The sequence below is a fragment of the Olea europaea genome, unplaced genomic scaffold, assembly GCF_002742605.1.
Source record: "Olea europaea var. sylvestris unplaced genomic scaffold, O_europaea_v1 scaffold124, whole genome shotgun sequence".
Lineage (NCBI taxonomy): Eukaryota > Viridiplantae > Streptophyta > Magnoliopsida > Lamiales > Oleaceae > Olea > Olea europaea.
In genome coordinates, this window is record NW_019229835.1 from 703097 (window position 1) to 720792 (window position 17696).

A 17696-nucleotide genomic window follows, 5' to 3' on the forward strand; every position below is an offset into this window, starting at 1 on the left:
CAAGTGTTAGTTGGACGGAAAAACTATTTGAAATTTAAACTATCCAAGAGGGTAATGTCACGTGGCCAAGTGTAAACGAAAGTGTAGCCCATAGTATACGTGTAGCAGGGTTCTTACTGATTGAACTTTGCTATTTGTACACTAATTTTTGACACATTGTTTGACACTTACATTGTTGTCAAGTGTTAATTGGATGGGAAAAATGCTAGAAATTTAAACTGTCCAACAGGGTAGTGTCATGTGGTAAAGTGTAAACTAAAGTGTACACAATAGTGTACATGCATCAAGGTTCTTACCGATTGAACTTTGCTATTTCTACACTGATTTTGGACACATTTTTTAACACCTGTATTGTTGTTAAGAGTCAATTGAATGAGAAAATTGTTTAAAATTTAAACTGTCCAACAGGGTAATGTCTCGTGGCAAAGTGTAAACTAAAGTGAACACCATAGTGTACATGTAGTAAGGTACTTACCGATTGAATTTTACTATTTGTACACTGATTTTTGACACGTTGTTTGACAATTGCATTTTTGTCAAGTGTCAATTGGATGGGATAACTGTTTAAAATTTAAATTGTCCAATAGTGTAATGTCACGTGGCAAAGTGTAAACTAAAGTGCACACTATAGTGTACTTGTGGCAAGGTCCTTACCTATTAATCTTTTCATTTGTACACTGATTTTTGACACGTCGTTTGACACTTGCATTATTATCAAGTGTCAGTTCGATGGGAAAACTGTTTGATATTTAAATTATCCAACAAGGTAACGTCACATGGAAAGGCGTGAACTAAAGTGTACACCATAGTGCACATGTATCAAGGTTCTTACCGATTGAACATTGCTATTTGTACACTGATTTTTAAAACGTTGTTTGACACTTACATTGTTGTCAAGTGTCAACTGGATGGAAAAACTGTTTCAAATTTAAGCCGTCCAACAGGGTAATGTCACGTGGCAAATTGTAAACTAAAGTTTACACCATAGTATATATGTAGCAAGGTTCTTATCGATTGAACTTTACTATTTGTACACTGATTTTTGACACGTTGTTTGACACTTTCAATAGGGTAATGTCACGTAGCAAAGTGTGAACTAAAGTGCACACCATAGTGTACATTTAGCAAGGTTCATACCAATTGAACTTTGCTATTTGTACACTGATTTTTGACACGTTGTTTGACACTTGCATTGTTATCAAGTGTCAATTGGATTGAAAAACTGTTTCAAATTTAAACTTTCCAGTAGGGTAGAGCCACGTGACAAAGTGTAAACTAAAATGTACACCATAGTGTACATGTTGCAAGGTCCTTACCGATTGAACTTTGCTATTTATACACTTATTTTTGACACATTGTTTGAGAATTGTATTTTTGTTAAGTGTCAATTGGATGGGAAAACTGTTTAAAATTTAAACTGTCCAACAGGGTAATGTCAAGTGGCAAAGTGTAAACTAAGTAGACACCATAGTGTATGTGTGGCAAGGTCCTTATCGATTGAACTTTGCTAATTGTACACTGATTTTTGACACGTTGTTTCACACTTGCATTGTTGTCAAGTGTCAATTCGATGGGAAAATTGTTTGATATTTAAACTATCCAACAGGGTAATGTCCGTGGTAAGGCATGAGCTTAAGTGTACACCATAGTGCATATGTAGCAATGTTCTTATCGATTGAACATTGCTATCCGTACACTGATTTTTGACACGTTGTTTAACACTTACATTGTTGTCAAGTGTCAACTGGATGGAAGAACTCTTTCAAATTTAAACTGTCCAACAAGGTAATATCACGCGGCAAATTGTAAACTAAAGTTTACACCATAGTGTATACGTAGCAAGGTCCTTACCGATTGAACTTTGCTATTTGTACTCTGATTGTTGACACGTTGTTTGACACTTCCAACAAGGTAATGTCACATGGTAAAGTGTGAACTAAAGTGCACACCATAATGTACATTTAGCAAGGTTCATACCGATTGAACTTTGCTACTTGTACACCGATTTTTGACACGTTGTTTGACACTTGCATTGTTGTCAAGTGTTAATTGGATTGGAAAACTATTTGAAATTTAAACTGTCCAGCAGGGTAGAGCCACGTGGTGAAGTGTAAACTAAAATGTACACCATAGTGTACATGTTGCAAGGTCCTTAACAATTGAACTTTGCTATTTGTACACTTATTTTTGACGCATTGTTTGACAATTGCATTTTTGTCAAGTGTCAATTGGATGGAAAAAATGTTTGAAATTTAAACTATCCAACAAGGCAATGTCACGCGGCAAAGTGTAAACTAAAGTGGACACCATAGTGTACATGTGGCAAGGTCCTTACCGATTGAACTTTGCTATTTGTACACTGATTTTTGACACGTTGTTTCACACTTGCATTGTTGTCAAGCATCGATTCGATGGGAAAACTATTTCAAATCTAAACTGTGCAATAGGGTAATGTCACGTGGTAAAGTGTAAACTAAAGTGTACACCATAGTGTACATGTAGCAAGGTTCTTAACGATTGAACATTACTATTTGTACATTAATTTTTGACACGTTGTTTGACACTTACATTATTGTCAAGTGTCAATTGGATGGAAAATTTGTTTCAAATTTAAACTGTCCAATAGGGTAATGTCACGTGGTAAATTGTAAACTAAAGCATACACCATAGTGTACATGTAGCAAGGTCCTTCCCAATTGAACTTTGCTATTTGTACACTGAGTTTTGACATGTTGTTTGATACTTCCAACAGGGTAATGTCAAGTGGCAAAGTGTGAACTAAAGTGTACCATATTGTACATTTAGCAAGGTTCATGCCTATTGAACTTTGCTATTTGTACACTGATTTTTGACACGTTGTTTGACACTTGCATTGTTGTCAGGGGTCAATTGGATTGGAAAACTGTTTGAAATTTAAACTGTCCAGTAGGGTACAGCCACGTGGCAAAGTGTAAACTAAAGTGTACACCATAGTGTACATGTTACAAGGTTCTTACCGATTGAACTTTGCTATTTGTACACTTATTTTTGGCACATTGTTTGACAATTGCATTTTTGTCAAGTGTCAATTGGATGGAAAACTATTTGAAATTTCAACTATCCAACAGGGAAATGTCACTTGGCAAAGTGTAAACTAAAGTGGACACCATAGTGTACATATGGCAAGGTCCTTATCGATTGAACATTGCTATTTGTACACTGATTTTTAACACGTTGTCTGGCACTTACATTGTTGTCAAGTGTCAATTGGATGGAAAAACTGTATCAAATTTTAATTGCCCAACAGGGTAATGTCACGTGCCAAATTGTAAACTAAAGTTTACACCATAGTGTATATGTAACAAGGTCTTTACCTATTAAACTTTGCTATTTGTACACTAATTTTTGACACATTGTTTGACACTTCCAACATGGTAATGTCACGTGGTAAAGTGTGAACTAAAGTGTACACCATAGTGTACATTTAGCAAGGTTCATACCGATTAAACTTTGCTATTTGTACACTGATTTTTGACACGTTATTTGACACTTGCATTGTTGTCAAGTGTCAATTGGATTGAAAAACTGTTTGCAATTTAAACTGTCCAGCAGGGTAGTGCCACGTGATAAAGTGTAAACTAAAGTGTACACCATAGTGTACAAGTTGCAAGGTTCTTACCGATTTAACTTTGCTATTTGTACACTTATTTTTGACACATTGTTTGACAATTACATTTTTTTCAAGTGTCAATTGGATGGGAAAATTGTTTGAAATTTACACTGTCCAACAGGGTAATGTCAAGTGGCAAAGTGTAAACTAAAGTGTGCACCATAGTGTACACGTAGCAAGGTTCTTACCGATTGAACTTTGCTTTTTGTACACTGATTTCTGACACGTTGTTTAACACTTGCATTGTTTTCAAGTTTCAGTTTGAAGGGAAAACTGTTTGATATTTAAACTGTCCAACAGGGTTGTGACGCCTTGAACTTAAGCTTCGAGGGTCACGTACTAAGCATAATAACTTCAGTCTTTGGTACATGTAAATACTCTTAAATAGAAGTATTACATGTTAGAAACTTATTTTTCAATTTGGTAAAACAATTCTTATAAAATTTGATGGCCGGTAAAAGTGTATGTCAGCATGAAATTATACTTTACATATATGGCCTCGGCACTATCAAGGTTAGTTGGGGCAGCAAGTTTGACAATTTTTATAAAATTTATCCCAACTCCATTTTACATGAAATTTGTGGCATTAGAAAGATAATTTCAAGTAGTTTTCTAGATTAAAATATGAAAATTTTCCAAGATCATATGATATGGACGTTTTACTAAAAATAGTGAAGTATTGCACAGGAAATCCAGATTGAGTCCTCGACGTTTAGAAATTTATATCTCAGGCTATAAATATCCAAATTGAGTGATTCCTGAGGCCATACTTAGAAAACTCAAAGAGGAACACAAAAATATTTTTATAATCTCGAATGGATGTTTATAGAGTTGGAAAGATTGTTTTGAAATTGACCCCAAAACTGTCCCGTTTCTGCCTTTTGTCACTTGCAAGGAGAAATTTTTTTAAAAGATGTCTCTTAACACAACATGAAAGATATGATTACAAACTTTACTTTTAATACCATATTACATCATGTCATGTACATGTTTTTATATAATACCATAAGAAAAACAGATGGAAAGCAGTCTTCGAACAAAACATACAAAAGGAAACTTTCGATGCAAAACATCTTTGTCCTTAACCCATCATCGCTTTTGCCAACTAACTTCCATCAATCCAACGATCATGGATCTGAAAATTTAGAATAGAATACTATGAGTATAAGGAATACTCAGTAAGATACCATGCTCGGATTTTATCATGTTAATACTACACAAAAGAATACAATCAAACACATACTTGCACCTTCCGGCTTGCCGGTGCCCTTCGGACTTGTCCTAAGGCATAAATAGATATTTAACTTTGTGGACTTGTCCACCATATGCATATTATGGCTTTTCATACATAACTTACGTATAAATATTACCATGAAATCATACCCCTTAAGCATGGAAAGTATCTTACCGTAAAACTTGAAGAAACTTCAATTGAGATATGAATTGAAAGTGCTAGGCCTACTTCCTTTTCCTTTCCTTTCTTATTTTCGGTTTTTCCTCTCTATTTGTGTGTGCAAATGTTTTGCAAAGTGAAGGAAATTTTTCTCTATGACAATGGATATATATAAAAGGATAAGGATAATGGATTGATATTTTTCTTCCTTTTTCCAATCTCCACCGCCTCACCTCTTTTTTCTTCCATTTTCTTTTTTTTTTTCCAATCTTGCTTCTACACATGTTTGGTCTATTGCATAAGTGTATGGTGATGATACATGACAAGTGGGTTGATTATAGGGTAATAAGTGGCCACAAATTCTAGATTTACAAAGGAAGTCTCTCATTTTCCAAATAATATAACCTAATCCCCCTACCTTTCATTATTAGCAAAGTGTATCCCAAATTTAAATTTGTATCCAACCTACATATTCAAATATTGTAGATTGTAAAATAAATCCCAACAAAATAATTTAATCATTTGGTCAATTGAAGTCCTAACAAGATAATCCACTTCATTCAAATTCAAACTTGACTTGAATTTCGACTACTAATAATCACTTCATGTATACACAACATTTAGCACTTCATGCTTGCATTCATTAGCTACCTCTAGCATTAACCACTACAAAGGTGGTGCCCCCTTTTTCTTATGGCCAAAAATAATATTGAAAATTAAATCGCTATCCTAAAAGAAATTTAAACAAGCATAAAATTTTGAAGTATTACAAGGGTAATGTCACGTGGCAAAGTTTGAACTAAAGTGTACACCATAGTGCACATGTAGCAAGGTTCTTATCGATTGGACATTGCTAGTTAAACACTGATTTTTGACATGTTGTTTGACACTTACATTGTTATCAAGTGTCAATTGGATGGAAAAACTGTTTCAAATTTAAGTTGTCCAACAGGGTAATGTCACGTGGCAAATTGTAAACTAAAGTTTACATCATAATGTACATGTAGCAAGGTCCTTAACAATTGAACTTTGTTATTTTCACACTAATTTTTGACACGTGTTTTGACACTTCCAACAGGGTAATGTCACATGGCAAAGTATGAACTAAAGTGTACATGTAGCAAGGTTCATACCGATTGTACTTTGCTATTTGTACACTGATTTTTGACACGTTGTCTGACACTTGCATTGTTGTCCACTGTCAATTGGATTTGAAAACTGTTTGAAATTTAAATTGTCCTGTAGGGTAGTGTCACGTGGCAATGTGTAAACTAAAGTGTACACCATATCGTACATGTTGCAAGGTTCTTACCGATTGAAATTTACTATTTGTACACTGATTTTTGACACATTGTTTGACAATTGCATTTTTGTCAAGTGTCAATTGGATGGGAAAACTGCTTGAAATTTAAACTGTCCAACAATGTAATCTCACGTGGCAAGGTCCTTACCGATTGAAATTTGCTAGTTGTATACTGATTTTTAACACGTTGTTTGACACTTGCATTGTTGTTAAGTGTCAATTCGATGGGAAAACTGTTTGATATTTAAACTATCTAACAGGGTGATGTCACGTGGCAAAGTGTGAACTGAAGTGTACACCGTAGTGCACATGTAACAAGGTTCTTACCAATTGAATGTTGCAATTTGTACACAAACTTTTGACACGTTGTTTGACACTTCGATTGTTATCAAGTGTCAATTGTGTGGAAAAACTATTTCAAATTTAAACTGTCCAACTAGGTAATGTCACGTGGCAAATTGTAAACTAAAGTGCACACCATAGTGTACATGTAGCAAGGTCCTTACCAATTGAACTTTGCTATTTGTATACTGATTTTTGACATGTTGTTGACACTTCTAACAGGGTAATGTCATGTGGCAAAGTTTGAACTAAAGTGTACACCATAGTGTACATGTAGCATGCTTCAGACCGATTGAACTTTACTATTTGTACACTGATTTTTGACACGTTGTTCGACACTTGTATTGTTGTTAAGTGTCAATTGGATTGGAAAACTGTTTAAAATTTAAACTGTCCAACGGGGTAATGTCACGTGGCAAAGTGTAAACTAAAGTGTACACCATAGTGTACATTAAGCAATGTTCTTACAGATTGAACTTTGCTATTTGTACACTGATTTTTGACACGTTGTTTGACACTTGCATAGTTGTCCAGAGTCAATTGGATAGGAAAATTGTTTGAAATTTAAACTTTCCAACATGGTAATGTCACGTGGCAAAGTGTGAACTAAAGTGTACACTAAATTGTACATTTATCAAGGTTCTTACCAATTGAACATTGCTATTTGTACACTGATTTTTGACACGTTGTTTAACACTTGTATTGTTGTCATGTGTCAATTTGATGGTAAACCTGTTTCAAATTTAAACTGTCTAATAGAGTAATGTCATGTGGTAAAGTGTAAACTAAAGTGTACACCATAGTCTACATGTAGCAAGGTTCTTAACGATTGAACATTACTTTTTGTACATTAATTTTTGAGACGTTGTTTAACACTTACATTGTTGTCAAGTGTCAATTGGACGGAAAAACTGTTTGAAATTTAAACTGTCCAGCAGGGTAGTGTCACGTGGCAACGTGTAAACTAAAGTGTACACCATAGTGTACATGTCGCAAGGTTCTTACCGACTGAACTTTTCTATTTGTACTCTGAGTTTTGACACGTTGTTTGACACTCGCATTATTGTCAAGTGTCAATTGGATGGGAAAACTATTTGAAATTTAAACTTTCTCATAGGGTATTGTCACGTGGCAAAGTGTAAACTAAAGTATACACCATAGTGTACTAGTAACAAGGTTCTTACCAATTGATCTTTGCTATTTGTACATTAATTTTTTACACCCTGTTTGACACTGGCATTGTTATCAAGTGTCAATTGGAAGGGAAAACTCTTTCAAATTTATACTGTCTAATAGGGCAATGTCACTTGGCAAAGTGTAAACCAAAGTGTACACCATAGTGTACATATTGCAAGGTTCTCACCGATTAACTTTGCTATTTGTACACAGATTTTTGACACGTTGCTTCACACTTGCATTGTTGTCAAGTGTCAATTGGATGGAAAAACTATTTGAAATTTAAACTATCTAACAGGGTAATGTCACGTGACAAAGTGTAAACTAAAGTGTACACCATGGTGTACATGTGGCGGCGTCCCTACTGATTGAACATTGCTATTTGTACACTGATTTTTGACACGTTGTCTGACACTTACATTGTTCTCAAGTGTCAATTGGATGGAAAAAATAGTTTGAAATTTAAATTGTCCAGCAGGATAATGTTACATGGTAAAGTGTAAACTAAAGTGTACACCATAGTGTAGATGTAGCAAGGTTCTCAACGATTGAACATTTCTATTTGTACATTAATTATTGACACGTTGTTTGACACTTACTTTGTTGTCAAGTGTCAATTGGTTGGAAAAACTGTTTAAAATTTAAACTGTCCAGTAGGGTAGTGTCGCGTTGCAACGTGTAAACTAAAGTGTACGCCATACTGTACATGTCGCAAGGTTCTTACCGATTGAACTTTACTATTTATAATCTGATCTTTGACACGTTATTTGACACTTGAATTATTGTCAAGTGTCAATTGGATGGGAAAACTTTTTGAAATTAATACTATCTAACAGAGTACTGTCACGGGGCAAAGTGTAAACTGAAATGTACACCATAGTGTACATGTAGCAAGGTTCTTACTGATTGGACTTCGCTATTTGTACACTGATTTTTGACACATTGTTTGACACTTGCATTGTCGTCAAGTGTCAATTGGATTGAAAAATAGTTTGAAAGTTAAACAGTCCAACAGGGTAATGTTACGTGGTAAAGTGTAAACTAAAATGTACACCATAGCGTACATTTAGCAAGGTTTTTACTGATTGAACTTTGCTATTTGTACACTGATTTATGACACGTTGTTTGACCTTTGCATTGTTGTCAAGTGTCAATTGGATTGGAAAACTGTTTGAAATTCAAACTGCCCAGCAGGGTAGTGCCACGTGGCAAAGTGAAAACTAAAGTGTACACCATAGTGTACATGTTGCAAGGTTCTTACCAATTGAACTTTGCTATTTATATACTAATTTTTGACACATTGTTTGACAATTGCACTTTTGTCAAGTGTCAATTGTATTGGAAAACTGTTTAAAATTTAAGCTATTCAATAGGGTAGTGTCACGTGGAAAAGTGTAAACTAAAGTGTATACCATAGTGTACATGTAGCAATGTTTGTACCGATTGAACATTGCTATTTGTACACTAATTTTTGACACGTTGTTTAACACTTGCGTAGTTGTCAAGTGTCAATTGAATGAGAAAACTATTTGAAATTTAAACTGTCCAACTTGGTAAAGTCACGTGGCAAAATGTAAACTAAAGTGTTCACCATAGTGTACATGTAGCAAGGTTCTTACCCATTGAACATTGCTACTTGTACACTGATTCTGACACGTTGTTTAACACTTGCATTGTTGTCAAGTGTCAATATGATGTGAAAAGTGTTTCAAATTTAAGCTGTCCAACAGGATAATGTCACAAGGTAAAGTGTAAACAAAAGTGTACATTATAGTGTACACGTAGCAAGGTTCTTAACGATTGAACATTGCTATATCTACATTAATTTTTGACACGTTGTTTGACACTTGCATTGTTGTCAAGTGTCAATTGGATGGAAAAACTATTTGAAATTTAAACAATCCAGCAGGGTAGTGTCACGTGGTAACGTGTAAACTAAAGTGCACACTATAGTGTACATGTCGCAAGGTTCTTATCGATTGAAATTTCTATTTGTACTCTAATTTTTGACACGTTGTTTGACACTTGTATTATTGTCAAGTGTCAATTGGATGGGAAAACTGTTTGAAATTTAAACTTTCTATCAGGGTAATGTCACGTGGCAAAGTGTGCACCATAGTGTACTAGTAGCAAGGTTCTTACTGATTGAACTTTGCTATTTGTACATTAATTTTTGACACATTGCTTGACACTGGCATTGTTGTCAAGTCTCAATTGGAAGGGAAAACTATTTCAAATTTATACTGTCTAATAGGGTAATTTCACTTGGCAAAGTGCAAACCAAAGTGTACACCATAGTGTACATGTTGCAAGGTTCTTACGGATTGAACTTTGCTATGTGTACACAGATTTTTGACACGTTCCTTGACACTTGCATTGTTGTCAAGTGTCAATTAGATGGGAAAACTATTTGAAATTTAAACTGTCTAACAAGGTAATGTCACATGGCAAAGTGTAAACTAAAGTGTACACCATAGTGTACATGTGGCAGCGTCCTTACTGATTGAACATTGCTATTTGTACACTGATTTTGGACACGTTGTCTGACACTTACATTGTAGTCAAGTTTCAATTGAACGGAAAAAATAGTTTGAAATTTAAACTGTCCAACAGGGTAATGTCACGTGGTGAAGTATAAACTAAAGTGTACACCATAGTGTAGATGTAGCAAGGTTCTCAACGATTGAACATTTCTATTTGTACATTAATTTTTGACACGTTGTCTCACACTTGCGTTGTTGTCAAGTGTCAATTGATTGGGAAAATTGTTTAAAACTTTGTCCAGCAGGGTAGTGTCGCGTTGCAACGTGTAAACTCAAGTGTACACGATAGTATACATGTCGCAATATAACGACCCAAAATTTAAAGATTTGGAATCGTTACTAAAACATTTATTTCATAATTAAATAAATTATGTCAAACATTCTACATGAAAATCTTTCCAGTTCCATCTATAAAATAAATCAAGTCTATGGAAAACATAATTAATTGAACCATGTTCCAAATATTAAACTTCAAATTTAACATGAAGATAAAACTGAAATAACGCAAAGAGAAATAAATAAATAAATCTTCCTAATCACGTTACTCAGAATTTATTTATCTTGAATTTCATAATTTCCGGCATTACAACTCCACCGCATCGCCCGCCAACCAACGACCCGTTCTAATTTGTGAGGAGTAGGGAAAATGGTGAGTACATGGAAATACTCAGTAGGATATAAAAATTAATGGTGCAATCCCATATAAAAATTTTAAAACATGCATCAGAAAAATCATACCGTCTCATATCTTTAAAATCTGGTAGGAGCTCATATCATATCAAATTGTTGTACCGGAATGGCCATATCATTCACATCATAACATATCATATCATAACTTTAACTTTCATGAGTATAAAATTCATCAGCATAAAAAAATATTTACATGGGACATAAAAACACTGTACGTCATATCCTACCTTATTAGATTGTTAAAATTTTTGGATGACTAAATCCAAGAAATCACGCTCCAAAAATCCTTCTCGCTGCTTCAAGAATTTATATTGTTTGAAANATAGCATACATAAATTAAATTCTAATCTATGAAATTTTGTGACATTACAATCTCCCCTCCTTAAAATATTTTCGTCCTCGAAATTTTACCTTAGTTAATCGAAGAGCTCTGGATACTTGGTTCTAAGCTCTTCTTCCTTCTTCCATGTTGACTCTTCTCGTCCATGATTTCGCCATTGCACTTTGACCAGGGGAACTTCTCTATTTCTGAGTTGGTGTACTTTTCTTTCCAGAATCATCGTTGGGATTTCTTCATATGATAGATCTTTTTGTACCTCCAAAGTTTGGTAACTTACCACATGATTGGGATCATGAACATATTTTCTGAGCATCGAAACATGGAATACATTATGCACTGCTGCAAGTTCAGGTGGTAAGGCAAGTCGATAAGCTACAACACCAATCCTTTCGAGAATCTCGAAAGGTCCAATAAATCGTGGTCTCAACTTCCCTTTCTTTCCAAATCTCAATACACCCTTCATTGGTGCTACCTTTAGAAAAACCTTGTCGCCCACTTGAAATTCTAAATCCTTTCTTCTACTGTCAGCATAACTTTTCTGACGGTCTTGTGCTGCCTTTATTCTTGTTCTAATTTTATCAACTGCCTCAATTGTTCGTTCAATGATTTCAGGACCCAAAATTCTGCTTTCCCCGACCTCATCCCAATGGATAGGGGATCTACACTTTCTACCATAAAGGGCTTCATATGGGGACATACCTATAGTAGCTTGAAAACTATTGTTGTAAGCAAACTCTACTAAAGGTAGGTGTATTTCCCAACTCCCTCCAAGATCCAGAATACACGCTCTCAACATATCTTCCAGAGTTTGAATGGTTTTTTCTGATTGTCCATCCGTCTGAGGATGATAAGCAGTGCTAAACTTCAGTTTCGTCCCCATGGCTGTCTGCAAGCTTTTCCAAAATTTAGATGTGAACCTCGGGTCTCTATCTGAAATAATGGTGACTGGAATTCCATGCAATCCGACTATCTCTTTGATGTATAACTGTGCGAGCTGTTCCATGTTGAAGTTTACTTTAATGGGTAGAAAATGGGCTGACTTTGTTAGATGATCCACCACTACCCAGATAGCATTGTGACTTTTTGCTGACCTCGGGAGGCCTACACAAAGTCCATCGTTATGTGTTCCCACTTCCATTCTGGAATATCCAACGGTTTCAGTAGCCCTGATGGCCTTTGATGTTCTGCCTTGACCTGTTGACAGATAATACATTTTTCAATGAATAGACCAATTCCTCTCTTCATGTTTCTCCACCAAAATGTATCTCGAAGATTTCGATACATTTTCGTACCACCAGGATGTGCCGAATACGGGGTAGAGTGAGCCTCTTCCAAAATCTCATTCCTTATACTTTCATCTTTAGGTACACACAACCTTCCTTTAAAAGTCAATACTTTATCTGCAGATACCTCAAATCCTATATGCTTGTTTGTACCAATCTCAGCTTTAATCTTCTGTAAAAACAGATCCTTATCCTGTGCTTCTTTAATTCGATCCCTATGAGTGGGTTGAATCATAAATGCTCTTATTCTTGCTGTAGTCTGAGTTGGCGGTGTGAAAACTTCCAATCTTAGTTTCTCAAAGTCCCTTATCAAGTGTTCTTGCACCGTAGGTAAAACTGCTAACTGTACTCTCGTCTTTCTGCTTAAGGCATCTGCAACTACATTAGCCTTACCCGGATGGTAATGAATTGTGCAGTCATAATCTTTCACTAACTCCAACCATCTCCTCTGCCTCATATTCAGTTCCTTCTGTGTGAAAAAGTATTTGAGACTCTTGTGGTCTGTATAAATTTCACACTTCCCACCATATAGATAATGACGCCATATCTTTAAGGCGTGAACTACTGCTGCGAGCTCTAAATCGTGCGTTGGATAGTTTTGCTCATACTATTTCAACTGTCTAGAGGCGTAAGCAACCACTTTTCCATGCTGCATCAATACACAGCCTAAACCCTGTTTGGAGGCATCACTATAAACCACAAATCCATTCGAGCCCTCTGGTATCATTAATACTAGAGCTGAAACTAACCTTTGCTTGAGTTCTTGAAAACATTTTTCACATTTTTCTGTCCATTGAAACTTTACACCTTTTCTTGTTAACTGAGTCATTGGTCCTGCTATTTTTGAGAAGCCTTCAATGAATCTTCTGTAATAGCCAGCCAATCCCAAGAAACTGCGGACTTCACTCACACTGGTCGGACTTGGCCAATTTGTTATTGCTTCCACCTTAGCAGGATCTACTTCGATTCCTTGGGCGGTAACCACATGACCAAGGAAACCTATGCGATCAAGCCAAAATTCACACTTCTTGAATTTAGCATATAATTTCTCCTTCCTCAAGGTTTCAAGTACTACTCGGAGTTGTTCCTCATGCTGTTTCTTGTCTTTGGACTACACGAGTATGTCATCAATAAATACTATGACGAATTGGTCTAAGTATTGATGAAACACTCTGTTCATGAGATCCATAAATACAGCTGGAGCATTGGTCAAACCAAAAGGCATGACAGTGAATTCATAGTGTCCATAACGAGTCCTGAAAGTAGTTTTTGGTATGTCACTTGCCCTGATTTTCAACTGATGGTACCCTGACCTCAAGTCGATCTTTGAAAACACTGTAGCACCTCTTGACTGGTCAAACAAATCTTCTATTCTTGGCAGCGGGAACTTATTTTTTATGGTCAAATGGTTTAATTCCTGATAATCAATGCACATCATCATACTTCCATCCTTCTTCTTCACAAAAAGTACAGGAGCTCCCCAAGGAGATACACTTGGTCGAATGAAACCTTTCTCCAACAATTCCTCTAATTGTAACTTCAATTCTTGAAGTTCTTTCGGTGCCATTCGGTACGGGGCCTTGGATACTGGTGTTGCTCCAGGAACCAAATCAATTGTAAATTCCACTTGCCTATCTTATGGAATGCCTGGTAAATCTTCTGGAAATATGTCTGCAAAATCTCGCACAATGTTAATATCATTAACAGTCTTTTCTAGATGTTGGGGACTGGTGATATTAACCAGAAATCCTTGACATGACTCATTTTTCAACATCTTTTCCGCTTGAATAGTTGATACAAGACGAGGCAAAGACTTGAACTTTGCTCCAAAGAAATGGAATTCTTCTTCTCTCAGTCTATGAAACAATACTTCTTTCTCGTGACATCGAATGGTCGCATGATTAAGTCCCAACCAATCCATGCCCAAAATAACATCGAAATCTTTCATCTCCAAAAGGTATAAGTCTGCTTGTAATATTTTCCCATCAATCTCTAACTTCATAGCCTTAGTCATCCGATTTGTACAAAGAGTTCTTCCTGAAGGGATGCTAACCTCTAATTCATAATTCGTTTTCACACATGCAAGGTTTGACCTAGCGACGAAGGATATAGAGATAAAAGAATTGGTAGCCCCAGAATCAAAAAGTATGTAAGCGGGTACATCAGATAATAACAAAATACCTATTTGTAATTATAGTGTTAGACTAGAAATTAAGGGACAGAGATAAAATAATGTATGGTCATAGGTAAAAAGAACATAAGCACGTATGTTGAAAATATTAATAGTAAGATACCTGCAATCACATTCGGATCCTGCTCCGCCTCATACTGATTCAGTGCAAAAACTCGAGCCTTTACTTCCTTATTCTTGTCTTGATCATCATCTTTCTTCTTTGGAGGCTCTGTGCAGTTGAGAGCAATGTGTCCGGGCTTACCACACCGGAAACACATGTTCTTCCCAAGTAAACATTCACCTCTGTGGAGTTTATTACACTTAGGACAGGGTATAATACTCCCACTCGTCCCACCAATACGAACTCCTGTGCTTGGTCTTTTATTGTGCCAGTTATGTCTATTCTTACTTTGATCACTCCACTTCCTTTTCCCCCAACGACTCCTTGCACTGCTGGGCATACTGTTCAAATGAGGTCCTCTGATATGAAATAGCATGAGCCCTCTCCAACATTTCACGATATGAGGTGAAACGATGGGACATAATGATCATGCCGATCTCAGGGCACAGTCCATTCTCGAACCTCCTAATCTTCTTAACTTCTGTATCCACCAAGTGCGGGGCATACCTTGAGAGCTACTCAAACTGTCTTTCATAATCAGTAAGTGACATGTTCCCCTGTCTGAGCTGCAGAAATTCTGATTCCTTGAAGTCCCTCAAAGCCTGCGGGAAATATTTTGCCATCACTTCGTCTTTAAACTGCTCCCAAGTCAGATTGCGTTGCTGCTCTTCCGTCCTTGTATGTGAAACAGATTCCCACCAGTGACCAGCTGCTCCAATCAACATAAATTCTGCGCATAATACTTTTTGTGCATCCGTACAAGCAATGTGTCGAAATATGCGCTCCAGACCTCTTATCCACTCTTCGACAACCAGTGGTTCAGAATTACCGTTAAAAGTGGAAGGCTTGTACCTACGAAATTGCTCAACCATTGAGACAGCTCCAGGGGCAAAATGCAGTGTATTCTGCTGTGGCGGTACATTTTGTGGTGGAGGTGCTTGATTTTGCCTACTTAACTCTTGTACCGATCGTAGTAAATTGCGCATCAAATTCGTATGAGTAGGTGGTGCCATTTCCTAAAATTTAATATGAAGTTACAATCACATTTCAGCACTAAGTCTATCACGTTATGCTTATTTTTATCGTAATACATATCATCAATTTAGTGGGGAAATAAAGTGCATGTCTTAAAGATTTAGAAGTAGGCAATCTAAAATATTGAAATTATTGAAAACATTTGAGTGCATTCATTTTCTTACCCTTTTACATACCTTAGAGTCGTTGGAGGGTGGTTGATTGGTGGTTGTTGAGTGCCAAAGATCATTCACATATTTAATAACTTTAAATTATCATTATCGTTAAATTCATAAATTTTCATAAAAATATTAACATTTAACAAATTGCACAATGAAACAATTAAATATTTTATTACACGTAACATTTAAAACGTGTAAAATCCAATGTTTATATATATACTAGCAAATGCAATAAGTTCTACTAAACTTTTCTTATTATCATAATAATTAATTTTTAAACTTAAATTCTTTAATTCTTAAAAAGGAAAGTTGGGCCGGTTACAAGTTTAATGATGCATTATTGACTTAATTCAAATAATTACATCTACCTAATAGTCTTCTTATATCATGTCTATTAATGGATTAATTAAAACCAACTAAACTTTTGAGACCTTGCCTATGTTGACAAAACAAAAAACAAAAAAAAAGAAAAAGGAAATCATTTGGGATTTTTGGAAAATTTATTCGAAATATCACCAATCAAGGAATCTTTAAAACTTTCTGTAGTTACAATTTCATCATTTAGTTTGGGTGACATAGCATGTTAGAATCAAAATAAGACGGCGATTGAAAATCAGTAATAATTAATTTCATTGCTAGAAAACTAAAAATTATAAACATGTTATTTAATCCTATTTTATCTTTTGAGGCATTAACATCTTTCGCTCTCACTCTACATTCCTATTTGGTCACAATTTTTATTTTTATTTTTATATAAAACATTACTCAATTAAACAACTAACAATTAAATATTTATTACACACGACCTTTAGAACACATACATACATACATATACATATTTATATGTATTTTTCATTTAAAATAATTTTCAAAATTTATTTTATTTCATTTTATTTACTTATTTATTTTCATTATTATTATTATTTTAGAAGTAGCTAATGGGTCTATTTCGCACTTTTAGATTAAAGAAGAATATGCTTCAAACTTTATGTAATAACCAAACGTGAAACAAAACACCCAAACACCCCTTTCAATTTATTTATTTAGTTACACACACACACACACACACATATATATTTAGTTATTTTTTTCTTATTTTTTAAACTGTTCACGTGAACAGTGACGTTACTGTTCACATCTAAAATATTATTATTATTTTTTATTTTTTATCTTTGATAAACCAAATTATGAGAATACATGTGGGTCTACAGGAAATTAAACCTATGCTCTGATACCAAACTATAACGACCCAAAATTTAAAGATTTGGAATTGTTACTAAAACATTTATTTCATAATTAAATAAATTATGTCAAACATTCTACATGAAAATCTTTCTAGTTCCATCTATAAAATAAATAAAGTCTATGAAAAACATAATCAATTGAACCATGTTCCAAATATAAACTTCAAATTTAACATGAAGATAAAACTGAAATAACGCAAAGAGAAATAAATAAATAAAACTTCCTAATCACGTTACTCAGAA

At 35.1% G+C, this 17696-nt stretch overlaps 1 protein-coding gene across 1 annotated transcript; it reads right to left on the reverse strand.

Moving 5' to 3' along the window:
- Nucleotides 1-14355: 14355 nt before the first annotated feature.
- Nucleotides 14356-15353, reverse strand: LOC111374352. Its single transcript, XM_022997004.1, has 2 exons — nt 15014-15353; nt 14356-14900 (listed from the first exon to the last, which is right to left on the reverse strand). The coding sequence occupies exons 1-2, from the start codon at nt 15351-15353 to the stop codon at nt 14356-14358; spliced, it is 885 nt and encodes a 294-aa protein (XP_022852772.1).
- Between the last annotated feature and the right edge of the window lie 2343 nt (nt 15354-17696).

Coding starts and splice junctions, on each gene's coding strand:
- LOC111374352 (XM_022997004.1), bottom strand. CDS start 15,353: ATGCCCAGCAGTGCAAGGAGTCGTTGGGGGAAAAGGAAGTGGAGTGAT. Junction 14,901..15,013: donor GGATCCGAATGTGATTGCAG/GTATCTTACTAT, acceptor AATTACAAATAG/GTATTTTGTTATTATCTGAT.